We start from the raw sequence: 18,975 nt of genomic DNA, 5'->3' as shown, positions 1-18,975 counted from the left end.
AAACTCTTCCATTTTTCAAATTCATGAAAAAGGAGGTAATGTGTAAATCTTCATATTTCTTCTATATCCTTAATCCTTCTTCATACTATTTTAGTTGTAGTTGACTCGAGCCAGGTCTTCACTGGCCGTTCTGAACATGCAAGTAATATAAAACTGATTCTCATGATATACCAGTATAATCAACATTTGATTAACAAATAGTCAACAAATTCCCATGCACTTCGAACAAATCAGTTCAATCCATTGTGTATTTTAGAGAATGCCTTGGGACAGATGTGGACAACAGACAAATAACAACATCAACTCTATATGATTTTTTTGGCCAAATGAGATTAGAACAGATATATATTAGAGCATATATAAATATATAGTAATCCAGGGTTTTATCTTGACTTACAAAACTTAAAATAATTTGAAGGGTAATTCCTGGAAATATGAAGGTCCTGTCAAAAATGTTGCAATGCACTGTACTGTAGGATTTAATAATTACTTTCTTAACAGGACCTTTATATTTCTTGTCAAGAATTTGATACAATAGTTAGTCCTACAGTGTTGATCTGGATGCAATATGAATTTTCCCACATCCATTCCATATGTTTCAGCATCGCGTAAAAACCCTGTACTAATCAATGCAATAAAGATATGGGGAACAAGAAACTGAACAATCTAGATAACAAAACTAGTAACTACTGTCAACAACCTACAGAACAAACCATGGGTTGCAGTAACAAGGGAGATAACTAACAGTCAACAAGGGAGGTAACTGTCATTCCAAGCGATGGACAAGCACAGTCCTTTCAGATATGTTAAAGATATTTTCAATAAGACAGTAAAAATTTCTTTTGCATTGCTAAGAAATTCAGAGATCTCAAATACAATCCAAGGAGAAGGCATTATGTTCATGGCAATGTGGATATAACAATATATTGTTATATCTATTTATTCTACATGACAAATGACTTTCTTCACATTCTATAGCTAAGAAATTTTCATGATAAATTTGTATGCCATCTGGACCAAATTTTCACGTTATTGGTTCAGGTAAACGGTTTCAGTCTGGAAAAGTGTCTCCTGCATATATTGAATTAAGTTGCTAGAGACAAAACCAGGAAGGGTCAATATACAGAACACCTATGACACCCATGACATCGAGGAAGTTTTCAGTTTCAACATTGATTTTTTTCTGTTTTGATGATGTTCTAATTTAGCAATGCAGAAGGCAATAGCATGTATGACTCAAGGCAAGAGTGTTTAGTGTGAGTTAATTCAGCAGGTTCGGCAAGCAGACAGGCAGTTGGGTGGGTGACCGACAAACCTCCGTGGGCCTCTGTCCTGCTAGCTTCGCCAAATGCTAGGAAAGAAAGATAAAATATTCAAAGCCGTCATAGGTGGGGCTTCAGCAAAGATGGTAGCCTGGAGCTGTGGGGAGGGTGGTGGTGTAGATGTGAATGGGTTGGACTGTAGATGGTTGGCTTATGCTGATTATGAGGATGGGTTGGGCTGTGGATGGGTTGGATGTGGATGGGTTGGGCTGTGGATGTAGTTGTGGATGTGGATGGGTTGGGCTGTGGATGTGGATGGGTTGGGCTGTGATGATGGGTTGGGCTTTGGATGTGGATGGGTTGGGTTGGGCTGTGGATGTGGATGGTTTGGGCTGTTGATGTGGATGGGTTAGGCTGTAGATGGGTTGTTCGTGAACTGGTTTGATATGATGCTGACTTGGGGCTAAATGGATGGGACTGTATAGTCCATTTGATTTCATTTTAGACCGATGAATTGCTCACTAACACAAAATCTAATAATTGCAACAAAACCAAATTTGGCACAGTCCATGAAATTGACAGACCAACTCTGATGATTTGTATCATAATATTGGACACTCGAATAAAAATGTCGTTTAACAAACAATCATTATTTTGTTGTTACTTTTCGCTATTTCTTACGAGGAGGGACCACTTGCTGGTAGGACAGCCAGGTAATCAACAAGCATGTGTATTAAAATTTCAATTTGACATGTGCAACTCGCACACCTGGCTGTTCTTCCAGCAAGTGACCAATGGATGATATATGATGGACCTGATCACAGGTGTTTCGTGTGAAGACACAATAGTAATGTATTGAATAATAATGATACTAAATACTACATACATGTGTACTTTAAACTTCTATCAGGCTGGATTAGTTCCTTATAGATTATCTATTACTCAAATAGCTGGATGTTACATTACAGCTATCTCTCCATATGAAACATATTACAATTTTGGGGGAAATTCCTATAGTTATATATTTCTTTGGGAAAACGCTATTACAAGGGAAGAAACTTCATAAATATCTGGTCTCATATTTGAAAAATGAAATGTCTCACTTTAATAAATTTATTTTAGAAAAGCCTCAACAACAGTACTTTCTATTACTGAGTAAAACAACAAGTCCCAAGTTGCGAATTAACTTACATGTGTACTCGATATTAAATGAATTGAATATGAATGAATGGGTCCATGTGGGCTGAATTATGAATCGATACAAGACGGATGTATCACATAACATAGTGTATCGAACATAACAAAACTTATATAAACATGACAACAGTCTGCTTCCCTGGTTTCTGAAGTTGTTAAAAATGTCACTACAAAATGAAGGTTAATGCAAGTTGCAACAGTCTGCTCTTAAAATTCTCATAATTATGAAAGGTCAAAGTCCTGAGGTCATAGTAGGTCAAGGTCATGAATTTGTAAGGAAGGGTCAGGGTCAATGGAAGCTGTCATGATGGGAGAAAGAGAGTGTAGAGAGGTATATCCAACATCCAGACTGTTATACAATGAAGTATCATGCAAGCCACTAACAGTAACTGAAGATGGAGTCAGTGATAACCGTGATGTAGAGAAACAGGAAAGCTGCCTGGGTGGATGGCCAGATGATGGTATCAACTTAAAGACTACAACAATGATGGTGGATTAGTGAAGGAGGGCCCTGACTCAGAGTATGCACAGCAGGATAGATCTTATTCCGAATGTGCATCTTCATACATGATGATAATACGATATGATGATGAGGTTAAATGACGGCTGTGCATGCTCCAAATTAGGCCAATCAGAAAAGATGTGAGTTGTGAACCAAATTTAGATCTAACCATAATGAGCTGCAACTTAGAGTCAGAAATGCTAAGCTTACAACACAGATAATTCTACACACTTGATCACACTTCTCTAAATGTATTTTCCCATTTGTTGGACTATGACACTCACTGGAATCAAACGTTGTCGCACACAACCCTTGAAAACAGGTATTTCATGTACTACTATGAAACATAAACATATAACCAAAAATATCTAAAACAAATTACATATTTTTTTCCAACTTAAGCCCATGCTAGGTCCAGCAAACAGGGTTGATATACTGAATACATAATCCATGTGGGAAGTAATGTCCATCAACCCTCACACCAATGCATGATGGGAAAGTGACTACTTACCATACGCAGATCAACAATGCTGAAAAGAAACAGTAACAGTTTGATGACATGGGAAAAGGTCATAGAATTATATGTTAAAATTAATTCACTTCTTGGGATGTTTATCAATCAAGGCATATGTGCCAAATGTCTGCTAGTCCCAATTTGTCTTCAGGTGCTACATCATATTAGACCATTACAAGAGTTTTTGTTATCCTGTAGACTGAAATGCTTTGGGAGATGATCCAAGCCTCAATGATTATATTTCTGCATATGTGGAGGTTTAACACTTCATAAGCATATATCATCTAGCCAGCATATGAAAACATTCCTAAGTGATGTATGTTCTATACACTAATACTACACTGGAGAGTGAGTGAGTAAATGTTGCTTTAAGCTGCATCAGCAATTTTGCAGCTATTCGAGGCTACAACACTGGGGAAGTCATGGAGCTGACATACAAGGGATCATAATCAGGCTGACTATAGGACTCACACCTATGATAAGGTTTAAGGTGGTAACAAATGTGTACACATCATTTATATTACAATGATGCATTTTGATTATGATGGTAGAACAAGACAAATGTAGGAATATTGACTGCCAAAGAAAATTTACAATGGTTAAGATTGAAAATCACAAGGCTGAAAATTCAAGTTTATACATTTAATGGATCAATCTAGTTCATATTCATTCAAATTTCCATTCAATGACATCCTGTACCACAGTACCATGAGGCCATGTTCTGGAACAGAGGACAACACAATCATATTGTTCTGTTCATGCACGAAAAAATACATAAAAATGTATCAACTTTGTTGTGAGCCCCACCCATCCTCACCAACAACATCACCCAGCCATTTACAGAGCCCCACCAACATCCCCAGCCAACAACCCCACCCATCCCCACCAACAACATCACCCAGCCATTTACAGCCCAACCCATCCACATCACCTTCAGTTATGTTCCAGCAAAATCATGGCTGGGAAACGCCAGAAAGGGGCTTCACACCAGAAACATTCTTCACACAGCCCATGCATTTCATACATGGTTCTCCAATAAACCTAACATACATAGACAACAAATACACACAGCGGTGGATGATGATATTTTTTCTGAGCCCAAAAAGTAAGCAATTGTATAAAACCGGCATCTACCTATTCTGAATCTCATCAATCAGCTGCAGGGCTTCATGGTCTCTCTTCACTTCATTCACATATAGGGAGAGATCCTGAAACAGAGAGCAACTCACTGACCATTCTTCAAACAAACAAGACAAATTCCTCATGCAGGGCTCGATTTAAGGGATGTTAACCTACTTACACCAGGTGCAACCTAAGATAAAAACCTAGTTGCACAAGCCAAATTCCAGTTGCAATGTAGTGTGCTAAAACGTCAGAGGGTATGGTGCACATAAACATATTTCCGTGACGTAGTACCCATGAAATCATAGCAACACAGATACGCAGCTGATCCCTGTTTACAAGAGCTGTCATAGCCGAGAAGTGTCTATAAATGGCAATGTTTCGGTGCCATAGCTATTCAAAGTTTAGAAGAAACTTAGATTTGTTATTGATTTATTTCTCAAAAATGACTTGCACATGGTGCACTTTTGACTAATAACTAGGTTGCACTTTGTGATATTGAGTTGCACCAGTGAAAGTAACAAAGCACTAAATCGAGCCCTGTCATGTACATGACAGGGAAATCAGAGAAATCACTGAAATAGGCTGATTCTAAAGAAGCAAGATCTTCAGGGGTTCACTCTTTCTACTTTGGGAATTAACAGATTCAACTTCAAATATGTTATGATTAACATAACTAAAATTCTGCATAATGAATGATACTTGCTTCAGTATTACTCAGTGTTAAAAGGCATATTCAGAATTAACTGCAACAACAGTATTAGTATGGCTTCAATGTATTGGATAAACTAAAGGTTAATGAAGTGAGCACCTATCCTGCCAGGATTCGATGAAACATGGGATAGTGGAGATGTAATCTGAATCTTCACTGGTGAGCTGAATTATCTTGATGAGTTGTACCCACCTGCATGGCTTCCAAGCCTTTCTCTAGTTCTGTTCTCTCAGGACTGTTTTGTCTGTGTTCTTTATGAGTTCCTGAAATGTAAACGAGACTGATCAGTACAATGTTACAATATATATCAGAATGTCAAACCAAAAACATTTAGGAATAAATCTAAACAACTTTGGAGCCCCAAGTCATACCCAGGTTGATGAACAGATATTGAAACATATTTTAACAACCTCTTATCTGTTATTTTTACCAATGAAGGTTTGTGTTATACAGTCCAGTATTAAGATTTTTTCTTTTAGTAAACCTGCTTTCAAACCTCAAAAGTAAGAGGATGAGGTGGTTTCCTGTGATCTGAAGGAAGCACCACTGTATCATTGACCTTTTAAATTTCTGCAATGCCTATTCAGAGTCAAGATCAGTCTCACATATTTCATAATTCGAGAAAGTTCAGAGAAATGGATCCATAGGTTTCTGTACATATTATCTACTAATTCCAGTTGATTAACCAGCGCAAACAGCAATAACAGAGGGGTAGACACATTTCAGTTTATCAGGTTTTTCTGTCAGGGCACTTTGGTATCCTAAATAAGCAAATACAAGCCTGTCCTTGCAGCAGTGTACAATGACAGTAACAGATATCAGGTCTTCAGAAGAAGACATCTTAGTGGTTGACCTGACAGTCCAAAATGTTCCAGTTATTCCAGCACTACAAACATTGTTCCCACTAAAACTTACCCTTAACAGCAAGTGATACTTGAGCACTCTCTGCATCGGCACATGAAGCAAGTCTCGCAACCGAAACTTGCCCTCGTTGGCCTTCCGTTCACATTCCTGAAACAGATCACAGTTGGTGATAAAACCTGATGCAAACAGCACTACACAGTGAATGTTCCTGACCACAACAATACCCTTGTGTCTGGGGAACCTGTTTACATCTGGAGCCAACAAACCAGTGGCTGATAGTACAAGCAACAACCCATGACAAGACAAGACCCATGAAGATCCAGGTTAGAATTGGTCTTCAGCAAACACATACTTGTTGTAATAGGTTGCAAACGGGATCAGGTGGTCAGGCTAGCTGACTTGGTTGACACATGTCATCATGTCTGAACTGCATAGATCGATGCTCTTGATGTTGATCACTGGATTGTCTGGTCCAGACTCGATTATTTACAGACCACTGCTATATGGCTGTAATATTGCTGAGTGTGGACAAACCAAAATCAAGACACAACGACATACCATCAGCCACATTATATACCATTATACACATTATAACCTCTCAGTCCTCAATAGGTACCTCTTAAAACAAGCATGGTGTACTCAGGACCTACTCTTGACTATTCTACACATCTGTTTGTTGTTTAACATTGCACTGAGCAATATTCCGGTTGATGGTATAATAATAATAATAATAATAAATGCATATTTATAATGCGCCCCTTCCACACCCTAAGGCATGCTCAAAGTGCTACAGAATATTTACACTGGAGTACTTACAGATGAAGTTATACATAATATACTGAGAAAAGGTGGGTTTTAAGTCTCGACTTAAAAATGTCAATTGTGTCCGAGCTTTTAAGGGCACATGGGAGAAAGTTCCAAAGTACAGGTGCAGAGTAAGAGAATGATCGGTGTCCAAAGGATTTCAGTTTGTAGGATGGGATGACCAGTCGATTTTGTGTGTTTGAGCTCAAGTTGCGTGCGGGGGACATACAGATGTAGGAGTTCAGACAAGTAAGAGGGAGCCAAACCATGGAGGCACTTGTATGTCAGACAGAGGATCTTAAAGTCAATTCTGGCCCTAACTGGTAGCCAATGCAGTTCTTTCAACACCGGTGTTATATGGGAACGTTTAGAAGTCTTGCTGATGATGCGGGCGGAAGTGTTTTGGATCTTCTGAAGCTTATTAAGGAGTTTAGAACTGAGGCCTGAAAGGATGCTGTTACAGTAGTCAAGCCTAGATGTAACAAGAGCTCGAACAAGGGCTTGAGTAGGTCAGGTACATGCTTGGCCTATTCATACCACTTACCACTATCTTATTTCGGATGACATCATTCTCACAGACTTTGTCAATCATCTCTTGAGCGGCAGGGAGGTTAGAGCAGAAATCTCCATAGATAAGCAGCTTCTTCTTGTAACTGACAAAGACACTGCTGATGGAGGGATTGCCTGTCTCCACAGCACGTAGCAGATCGGCAGAGAATGATCGGTGGACTGTCAGAAGCTCCTGTAACCAAAGTAATGCCTTGTATCCATGTGGGGAGGTGGAATGGGGTTGAACAACATATGTCAAGATTATTGTACTTATACAGTAATGTAGCAATGTGCTGGCATGAGTGTTTGTGTGTGGCTTTGAATGAGTGAGTGAGGTTTTACACCACTTTTACACCAGCAATATCATGGCGGGGGACACCTGGGATGGATTTCACATATATTTGGAATCAAACCCAGATCTTCAGCATGAAGAGCGGATACTTTAACCATCAGGCTAATCCATCGCCCCGAGTGTACTGGTCCTGACTAATGCTGGTTTTGTTGCACTAGACTGTTAAGATACCAGACAACAGATGATACCCATCTCAGAGCCAACCAGAGAGTCTTATCCCTGAAATGGCGAGCACCGGTAGGTTTGCAAGAAGTATCTTTCAGCATCTTCTGGTATGACAAGACCAGGGTTCAACCCTACCATCACTCTATCCCCTAGATCACGGAGACTGTCAGTTTTATCCATGGATGATGGATCATAATGTAAGGATCAATCATGCCACAGCTAGGTAATTAATTACTCAGTCATACAACTTGAATAAAACAAACATCTGGATTATACTAACCAAAACATAGATGAAGAACACCTGATTGTATTTATATGACCATTGTTAATCTGTGCTGACAAGCAAATCGAATTAGTAAATAATCTGAAGACATGATGGCACACTAACTGTTTTACTCTTCCACTTGATTCCACATTTTACTACATTCTCTACAACACCCCTTACCTCTATGTGGGCAAATATAACTTCTCTGTCTTGAGTGGCAATAAAGGCATGTAGGGGTTTGATGAAATGCTGCAAAAAAGTATTCACAATCAGTCATTGGAGACAAGGATATATACATAGAAGTATTTAGCACAGTATTACAGTAAATATTGGTATGACCTTTTTAGACTGAGGTCATTGTTGGTAAATGTTGGTACTCAGACTGATCAGTATTACCACCTCAGACTGAAGTTATGATCTGTAGATCAGTATTACCACCCTAGACTGAAGTCTGGTGCATGACGTACCTGGTTGACCATGGTGAGGGCATCTACATAGTTCTTCTCTGTATCCAACATTTCCTTAATGCAATGGTCACGCTTTGTCATCGGCACAGGCTGAAACAATCCATGGACAGTCAAAATCAAGGCAACTTATATCTTCCTCAGCTACAGCAATACATCCAATGCAATACAGGAACAGCTATCTAAGGCACATTATTTTCACAATCTAAATATAAAGAATGACATATGTCATGACAGCATTATTGTAACTAGATCAGATAAGCCAGTTAAATACCCTGGGGATAATCAGTGAATGAGTGTGTGAGTGAGTTAAGTTTTATGCCGCTTTTACCAATATTCCAACAATATCACGGTGGGCGACACCAGAAATGGGCTTCACACATTGCACCCATGTGGGGAATCGATCCCGCGTGTTCGGCATGACGAGCGAACGCTTTAACAACTAGGCTACCCCACCAAGTGGTTAAAAGCATGAGCAACAAGAATGCCATCTGATTCCTAGGGATGAAGAGCAATGACTCAGGTTACTCATTGTTACTTATCATCATTTTAGTTACCCCTAAAGACATGCTTTGGCTTTAACACTATCATACTTATAAGCAAGGTAAAGGTTCATACAAATAAGTAATGTCAAAGTTATGGTATTTACACAATCCTAAAAGATAACTTGTATCATAGGAGAGTCATGAAAATACTGACATATCAACATGACATATATAATGAGGACTGGCCTAAGAATTGTTACCAATTTTGTTTCCAGGCATTAGTAGTGACATTAAGAGTGGTCTCCCTTACTTGTGACTTCCGATGCTCCTCACGCTGCAGTCCACACAGGTCATCGTAGATCTTGTCTTCCTCGTCCTGGTAGACACAGTCATACAGTTCTTCTGTGTCCTCCAGGTCATTCTCACTGCACACACATCAGTACACAGATATCACATCACCTCACACTTAGTTACTTAGTCACGACTGGTACACATCAGTATTATCACATCACCTTTCTTTAAACAAACTGTATGACCATCATAACATGTATCGTTCATAATTTTTTGTCTTACTTACCTAGCTTGGAGAGGAAAAACTATTCAGAAGTTATTATGGTCTAAAATCATTAAAAGGATAATTTCAGAAATATGCTTGATCACAAAAATGATGAAAGCACAATGCATCACTTATATTTTAATCTGATATTTGTAAAATGTCAATATGAAACTTAGCTGAAATTGCAAATATATCTTTTCACTCCAGTATACAATGTTATAGGCTTCATATGATAAAAGTTAATTAACAAGATAACAGTCTGATAGTATCACTATAGAACAACTTTTAAGGATAACAACTTTCTGATATATTGAGGAAAAAAATAAGGGATCACATGAAAGCACAAGTGTTCCTTTATTTGTTTCCAGGTTTCTTCACAAGCGTTGTATCGCATAGAACGTGAAGAAACCTGGAAACAAATAAAGGAACACTTGTGCTTTCATGTGAACCATTATTTTTTCCCTCAGTACATTATCACTGACATTAAGATACATCTATGTTTTACTGTGTAATGATGTACTGGTCTACTATCACTTATACTTGCTAAATTTACTGTGACAAACTCAAACAATATAATTCAATTTTCATTTCAGTTGTTCTTAATAAATTTTTTAACAACTTTGTCCTCAGCTGTGGTTAAATCTTTTAACTGATTCCTAACTTCACAAATACCATGCCTTCTAGGCTACTTATCAAAACATGCAAACAGAATACAATGTACATGAGCAACATACTAATATCAAGTGACTTGGGTTTAGAGTATTTAGCTATCATGTCAGCATTAAGTTGGACATTGTGGGAGGTTAGCACAGAGTAATGACTACCACTATGGTGAAACCCATGACCACAGGTGTGATAGCCTCCGATCAGACAGCCTCTAATTCATTCTAGTCTGCTAGCTCGAAACTAACTGTGCTGAATCCAGAGAAGATAGTCCATGTTGTCTACTTGCATTGATGACCATAATTCTGAATCAGTTCTCAATGTGCCAATATTGTTGGCAATTGGACCTGACTGGCTGAGTTTGGTTTTACGCCGCTTTTAGCAATATTCCAGCAACATCATGGCGGGGAACACCAGAAATGGGCTTCACACATTGTACCCATGTGGGTATTCGAACCCGGGTCTTCGGCGTGACTGACTGACTAAGTTTGGTTTTACGCCGCTTTTAGCAATATTCCAGCAACATCATGGCGGGGGACACCAGAAATGGGCTTCACACATTGTGCCCATGTGGGTATTCGAACCCCTCTTCGGTCTAAGTTTGGTTTTACGCGTTTTAGCAATATTCCAGCAATATCTTTAACCATTAGGCTACCCCATTGTGCCCATGTGGGTAAACCGGCTCCCCACAATTGGACCTGAATTGACAGATAATGTAAACATAGTAAACTAGAGTAAGCCAAGTCTGTGGTCCGGCAGCTGTGTTTACTTACACTGCCATGTCAGGTAACTCTCCATAGATGTTGTCAGGATCATCGGCATAATGATTGGACTGGGCCTGACAATCTGGGGGGAATCCGCTACAATCAACAGGAGCCGTGAGCTTCAGATATCAACTTTCATACCAGACTGGTTAGGCATCACACACAGTTATCACATGGGTGAATATGACAAGTTTACAGTGCTCAGTCCTTATCTCTGCAATAATCTTCAACTGATCATTATCATGTTTTTCTTTTCTTTTTTTATCACATCTAATTACATAAATGTCTTTGGACTCTCCCCTTTCCAGCTTCCCATGATTGTAGAGATTTTCTCATCACAATATATGTACTTTAGTAAGTGTCATGTACCCCTGATGCTTCGACTCATGTCAACCACCCATATTCCCTAAAATAGCTGGCACAAAGAGGTTGGCAGGCAAATGCCCTGCACATAGAATCACCAATATTATCATGATTATTATGATTAGGACCAAAAATGACCATATCATGTTCATTTTAATTTCATCAAGTTAACTAACAGTAGGTTCTTCTTGAAAGAGAATCACATATTTAATTTTCCAAATCATCATTGGAGGAAATATCCAAAGAAATATCCACTAATCTCCCATACTTGGAAACTTGATAAAGCCTTGTTTGCAAGTTTGTAAGTGATGGTCCTGTGACTGAGGTGATTACAAGGTTACACTAATTGTAAATTCAGCAACTGAATCAGTCATATCCACCCATATGATATACATAATGTATGCACTAAAAAATATAATCTCTTAATTATTATGCATTATCTCATGGCTTTTGGCAATATTCCAGCAATATCTCACTTTCTCAGCATGGGACCAAGTGGGGAATCAAATTTAGCTGCAATGATTCACCCAGACCTCGATTCGATTCGATTTTCGATATTGAACTCTCGATTCAATCATTTTCGATTCAATTCTTCATACAAGTAAAAACATCAGATTTCATTTAACTCTCAGAGTCGGCTTTTTTATCGTGAAATCTACTAACAACAATTGTCATTTTATAATTAGCCCAGCGTCAACCAATCACGTTTCGCCTTATTTCAGAGCTCCAAACTGCTCGAGTTGGGAGTCAAAATTATGTTTTGGCTGTGTGGAAATAATTTAAATAGGTATTAAAATATCGAATTGAAATAGTGATAATGGTTATCGATAATCGAACTGATTCGTTGCAGCCCTAGAATCAAACCTGGGTCTTCAGCACGATGAGCGAACACTTTACCACCAGGCAACACCCCCCACGGTAATTTGGAAAAGATAATGCATAATACAAGAAGTTCTAGAGATTAAACATTGTTAAAGTACATGTTAATACATATGTGAAATGAATGGAACTGAACCAACAGTGCAGTAATACACTGAAACACCAGTGTCACAAAGTGGTCAACTGTATTAGTATCAGTTTCAACATGTTTAACTAAACTTGTTACATGTCACATACAAAACAGTGTCTAGCTATGTTCAATACAAACTGTTGACTATATGCATATAGCATGCCTGCTGTTCAAGCCAACCAATGATTGATCAGAAAAGGCTTGCATCAGTCATGTGACTGACTTACGTGTCTAGCAGCGCCATCTGGTTGTAGTAAGAGTGCTCATGGAGCTCATGTTGAGATACAGAAGGAAAACTTCTACAAACAAAACATTACCACTGTCATACCAAAGTACTAATACCTGAACTGGCTATCGATAAATATCAAAGAAGTAACTTTTAGCAAAAATGAAAATAAAAAGTAAAACCCACCATCACATCATTCCGAACATAAATTAGAAGCATGAATCTCATAAACAAAGAGATAACTTTGTGTATTGTACGTAAATTAAAACTTTATTTCCTCAAAAATGTTCATACAAGATATTATTGATGATAGAGTTATTGTGATCATTAATCATTCAAAATTCTACCTATCAATGATATTTGTGATTACTGACATTTTCAGGCAGCCAGTACAACCTTATACTTCTTGTTTAAAAAACAAAATCTTTCCTTTTGCATATTGACCAATAGAAAAAATAAGACTGAACTGCCTAATCAAAATATCCTTATTTTCAAATGATATTCTGAAAATATGAAGTTAATAAATTACCTTCAACAAATGCTGCCATTGTTACATAAATAAAATAATTCCTCTCGTTTCTATCAGCCTAAAACATGTTGAGGTCAGCACTATTTCAAAGCATATGAAATGACTAAAAGAAAACAATGTAATTCCTAGTTCACATTCAAGTTTAAGGTGTACATGTCCACATGAAAGAACAATATTATCTACTTAACCAAAGATGTAGAAACTACTAGAACTACAGTCATGAAGAGGTTTCAAAATAAGGAAGCCACATGGCCACTTCAGATCAATTACAGACATAAAAAATGAATTGTTTTCAAAGAGTGGTGATTATATGTACCGTCACTTGCAGCAGAAAATCATAAAATTCCTGTCCATACCTCAGAGTCATTGAAAAGGAATACAATTAATGTCAAGAGTAACCATGGTAACAACTCAAATTAATGTTAACTTTACAAACCTAATCAAAATCCAATACATATTCTCATTATGAAAAAGATAACATCTCATCAAAATCTTTGTAGTCTTAAAAAAAACAATGTAAAGACTGTTGCCTTCCAGTGGCTTCTAGTGATGATTTACCATATTTGCCAAGGGAGATAACTTTGCCCTACACGTCACCCTGTTCAAAAATAACAGCAGTCTACCAAGTCAAGCAGTCACTATTGCAGGTATAGCAAAGCAAATATTACCTTGTTTTTCCCAGTGCAAGACTAGTTTTCGACAATACTGACAATGTCTCCAGAACCTAAAACAGAAATGAAACATATTAGAAACATCTTTGATAACATCAAACACAAATATTATGATAACTATATGTCTAGTGTATGTCCAAGTTATTTGGTCATATGATCATGATGGTGATGTGTGTCCCAAATTACTTAGGTTGCTTTTCAAAGTATTAATCATATAATCTGATAAATGTACAATTTTTATCTGAGGATTTCAAGCCAACAGTCTGGAATAAAAGCTTGTACTCAAAACCCATCACTAATGTTTTTGTTGGTGTATATCGTTCTTCTTGATGAATGAGTAAGTATTGGAAATTTTAACTATAAATTGTATATTTATATACTTATCCTATCTCACGACTTGCACCCCTCTCTCTTCATTTGAGTGGAAACGAATTAAACTTTGCTCCAGGCCTACCTTGTCCCTGTCCCCGTGCTGTGCATGCCTTCCTGCCTTAGCCATGCTCACTAGTCCGTGACAGCACGTGGCATGAGCAGTCCTCACCCACGTGATCACCTTCAATACTCATTCTCGATCTTGGAGCCATAAAAGGACAAAACCGGAACGGTGGTAATCTAAGTATTGGGGAGGTAGAGCGGGACTTTATCGGGTGAGATAGGATAAGTTAAAATTTCCAAATTTTTAAACTTATCCTATTTCACGACTTGCACTTATCCCACGGTAGGAAGGTGGGTCATAGATTACCCGAAGTTCAAGCGATAACAGCTAAGCGTTATGCCGAAACAACCGTAGGAAGCCACTACAAGGCAGGCCAATAACTACCAAAGTTACTACATGCGAGGGTTAGTCTGAACCCATTGACTTACTAAGCACAAGTGCTCCCAGGGATCGTGATTCCCGAGCAATGTGGTGTTCAGTCACTACCTTCACGAAAGTGAAAGGACGCAGCTTAGTGAGTGTAATCAGTCGCATCGCTACGATTTTCAAGGTACTCCAGTAATAAAAGTCTAACGTCTAGTATCGGGCCAGCCCCTGCTTTGAAACAACCCCCACAGACACCGTCCCGTGGAGGATGAAAGGGTAATTGAATCGGAAAAACTCACAATTTTAAAGTTCAGAACCACAACATCATCTTATGACTTCCACAACTAACCACAGTAAGATCACATAGATGTGTATAGGTACTTAGGAGCATGAACGCTACGAAGTGTAACACTTCGGGAATGAGTCACTTCACTTACGTAATTACTCCGTGGAGCAGAGGACAGTAAGTGAGGTGGCGATTCTCCAGAGTCTCAAATTAAATTGAGAGGAGAAATCAAGTCCCAGAAGAATCAAAGACACAAATCAGAAATATAATTCAGAATCTTATTCAGATTGTACACAAAGCAGAAACGATCACAACTGGTGATCATCTGCGCTGAAGCTGATGGTTGTCCTGAGTGGCGAACAGGTCTACATCTGGTCGTGATAACAGGTAGATCTTCGATTGGAATATCAGAGGCAGTTGTTTCCACTCCGTGAGGGACAGGGCATCGGCAATGACATTCCTCATCCTGGGAATGTGTCGGGCTCTGGCCACTTTGTTGAGTGAATCGATCAGATGATAAATTCCGAAACATCAACTGAAGCAGAGCTGCTGATCCTGTCGACCCCTGATGGTTTATGTACAACATTACCATCGAAATGTCTGATTGAATCAGTACATGAGTGAACCGTACTTCAACTGCCCGATGCCAAACGGCGAGAATGACAGTGCAGAATTCCAATTCGTTGATATGAAGGGCCCTTTCTCCTGATGACCACTGCTAGGCCACTTGATGGAGAAAGTGAGCACCCCAGCTTGAAAGATGTGTCGACGAACAGGTGTTGAGTCGGTTTGGAGGGCACCATAGAGACTCCAACGCAAACATTCCACTTGTTGAGCCACCAACGAAAGACTGAATGTAGTTGTGCGGGAAGACGAATCAACTCCCTGGGGTTGTCGTCCCGGATGTATGGGCACAGAAACATCTGAAGAGGGCAAAGCTGCAGCTGGCCCCTGTAAGTCAGCGCTTGTGCCGACGTCAACGACCCTAGTAACTTCTGCCACTGGCAAAAAGTTGTGGGTTGGACCAGTACTAGTGGTGCGTTGCACTGAATCTTGTCCCACCTCTCCTGGGGCACAAAAACATCATGACCTGTCGTGTTGAATATTGTCCCAATAAAAAAGTAATGACCAGGTTGTTGTTACCTCTGATTTCTCCGAATTCAGCAGCCATCCTAATTGCGTGAGCAACTTGATGACGAACTGCCTGTGGAGAGGAAGGACGACTGGATCCTGCCGGGCTTGAACACAGTCGTCTATATAGTTTTCGAATGTCACGACTAGACAATGCAGGTAGCTTGTTATCGGATTGGGTACCCGAGTAAAAAGCCACGGGGCCGTACATATGCCAAACAGCAGGACCCTCCACTGGTATCAATGATGCCCCTTGAAAGTAAATTGAAGATACTTCCGATAGTCTGGATGTATCGGGATGTGAAGGTAGGCGCCTCGCAGGTCGATGGAAATGAGAGGTCTAACAACTCTTGCCTCTGACAAAGAGATATCTCCTGAGATAAGAACGTTCAATAAGTTGAGCTACTATGTCAGTTCTAACGGAGTGCTGAATGTAGTATGTTCGGCGCATGGAGATTGTCAGTCAATCTACAGGAACGTTCACATTGTAAACGAATTGAAGAAATTCGAACGTTACGATCGGCGACCTCAGGAACGTTTCGGTTGGCCGAACAAAATGATGGTTCGCCAGGTGGAGTGAGAAAGGTAGTAGATCGCTGCCTGGTGACAGTCCATGCATAACTGCAGTGACCTCTGAACTCAGTGCTTGAGCTAGTGTAGAAAACCGAGTAACCCCAGCAAATGTCAAACCGTTCACGGGTGTTTCTGTCTGTCACCCTCGATAAGCAGTCTCTCTCGACTGGCTGTCGAAATCCCGACACAATCACTCTTACCGGGAATGGCACCGTTCACTGTTACTAGCATTTAAAGGCTGGACTTGATATCCGATTCGTGGGACCAAGACAAGTCTGCAAGGGCACTTCATAGTCACTCTAATCATCAAAATTCTGGTAAACAAACAGTAGTCCGCCATTTGCAAACATAACACACGAGTGACAAAAAAGACGGACACCACAGTCTTCGGTTAACCGGGCGAGTGGCAACCCATAAATTCCGGGCTGAGCTATGCTGGCTATTTGACAAAACATCACTGCTGGTACCATGCGCAAAAACTTCACCCTCTGTTATCTGTCCAGAAACTTGCTTATCATGTAAAACAAAGGGAGCTGAAGATGACCAACCCTCTGCAATAATTGCACCCAGCGATACACAAACACGCTGTTACCAGTAGTTTGTAGTAACAAGACTCAGTGAAACGTCGTAAAGTATTCCTTGCTAGCAAGCTTATCTAGTAATGCCCTATCTGGTGGTTGTAGAACTGATATCTACACCGAAGGGTAGATTCGTTGAACCGAATCATTCATCAAAGGTGAAGATCGGATGGTAGATTAAATCTGGAATGAGATGATCCCCGGTCACGGAGGACTGTTGAGAACTGGAATCGTCAGACCGTCAAGTGCCGAGCGTGATATGTCCAGATGACTGCGTCTACATCACATGTAAATCGATTCGGCATGGTAAAGCACATAGCTGCTACCTCTGTTCAACTAGCCAAAAAAGGGATACAAGGTGGGATAAGTTATGTGACTAAAAACATTAAGCGCCTCACAAGCCGTAAGGTAAACCGGATAAACAAATAAAAATTGACGAGCTTAGAGCTTGCCACTTTGTAATGAAGAATTCAGTGCCTCACAGATACCCTGGAAACTAGGATCGTGTTGAAAACTAGCAGAGTTCGACAAATTTGGCCCTATCTAGATGCAAGTTCACGAACCTCGTTGAGGATGTTAAAAATCAGTGTTGACAAGTCCCGATCCTTAATGTTGAATGTAATCAATAGAACATCTGGTATCTTGCTCTAGGTAGCTGTAGGTGGTCAGCGAACCATGCGATCATGTGTGTGGAATCAACCAAAACCATTCGTGCATCTTATAGGCGACTGGCATAGCCCGAACCATGAAAACAAAGACGAGGTTCAATGTGGGTGAAGTGTCTTGGAAGGCATCCCAGACACATTTCGCATAGGCTCTGATAGGCTGGTAAGATGTGCCGTCTTGGAAATAACACGAGTGGTGAATCGCCCAATTCGTGAATAAGTTCAATATATTATTGACGAATGTTGACAGTTCGATGAATGCTGACAATTCAGTGATCTTGAACGGCCAGGTGAACTGGTTCGGCGATAGGAAGCGGTTCGGCCTGGTGAAACGGTACGAGTCAGGCTGGTAAATCGGTTCAGGGTGGTGAGCCGGAATGTTGATATGATCTGAATCAGTCCGTGATCTGGATCGGTGATGTGTTGTGATCTGGATCGGTTTGGTAATCCAAAACGTTTAAATGATCTCAGCTGATGGAAAGATCTAGAACGATCGGATGAACCGGTGAGGGTAGGTGAAATGTTCCGGCCGAGGTGAATTGGTTCAACAAGGTGAATCATTTCGGTGAAGAGAGCCGTTACAGCCAGGCGAGCCGTTCCGCTGCTGTGAATTGATGTGAACCGTTTCGGCGATAAGAAACAGTCTTAAAATTATGGCGAATTGAGTCGATGTTGTAATCCACATACGCCGTGGCGAAACGGTTCGGTCTGGTGAATCAATTCGGTATGGCGAACCGATTTGGTGTGGTGAATCGGTTCAGAGATTTGACGATGTAGATCGGTTGTGTGAGTCAGCTGGCAACACAGAGCGGTTTGATGAGGCGGAACGACGAGTAGACATCTGAAGATGCGCCAATAAAATCATCACCGTCCGACATGGGAATCTCTGGATGACGAGCAGT

The 18,975-nt window shown here is 39.9% G+C and overlaps 1 protein-coding gene across 1 annotated transcript in view; it reads right to left on the bottom strand.

Annotated features, from left to right (window-relative positions):
• LOC124269841 (guanine nucleotide exchange factor VAV2-like) overlaps positions 1-18,975 on the bottom strand; it is a 117,055-nt gene that overhangs the window by 55,556 nt on the left and 42,524 nt on the right. The window contains 11 exon segments of the mRNA XM_046704878.1: positions 3,473-3,491; positions 4,610-4,683; positions 5,502-5,548; positions 5,551-5,572; positions 6,225-6,320; positions 7,522-7,719; positions 8,489-8,557; positions 8,776-8,865; positions 9,568-9,682; positions 11,250-11,336; positions 14,036-14,091. Of these exon segments, the coding sequence (XP_046560834.1) occupies positions 3,473-3,491; positions 4,610-4,683; positions 5,502-5,548; positions 5,551-5,572; positions 6,225-6,320; positions 7,522-7,719; positions 8,489-8,557; positions 8,776-8,865; positions 9,568-9,682; positions 11,250-11,336; positions 14,036-14,091 (873 nt within the window).

The sequence above is a fragment of the Haliotis rubra genome, unplaced genomic scaffold (genome assembly GCF_003918875.1).
Source record: "Haliotis rubra isolate DU_JTF1 unplaced genomic scaffold, ASM391887v1 Scf148, whole genome shotgun sequence".
Taxonomy (NCBI): domain Eukaryota; kingdom Metazoa; phylum Mollusca; class Gastropoda; order Lepetellida; family Haliotidae; genus Haliotis; species Haliotis rubra.
Note: the sequence above shows the minus strand (reverse complement) of the source record. Positions and strands in the feature narration are given on the sequence as shown.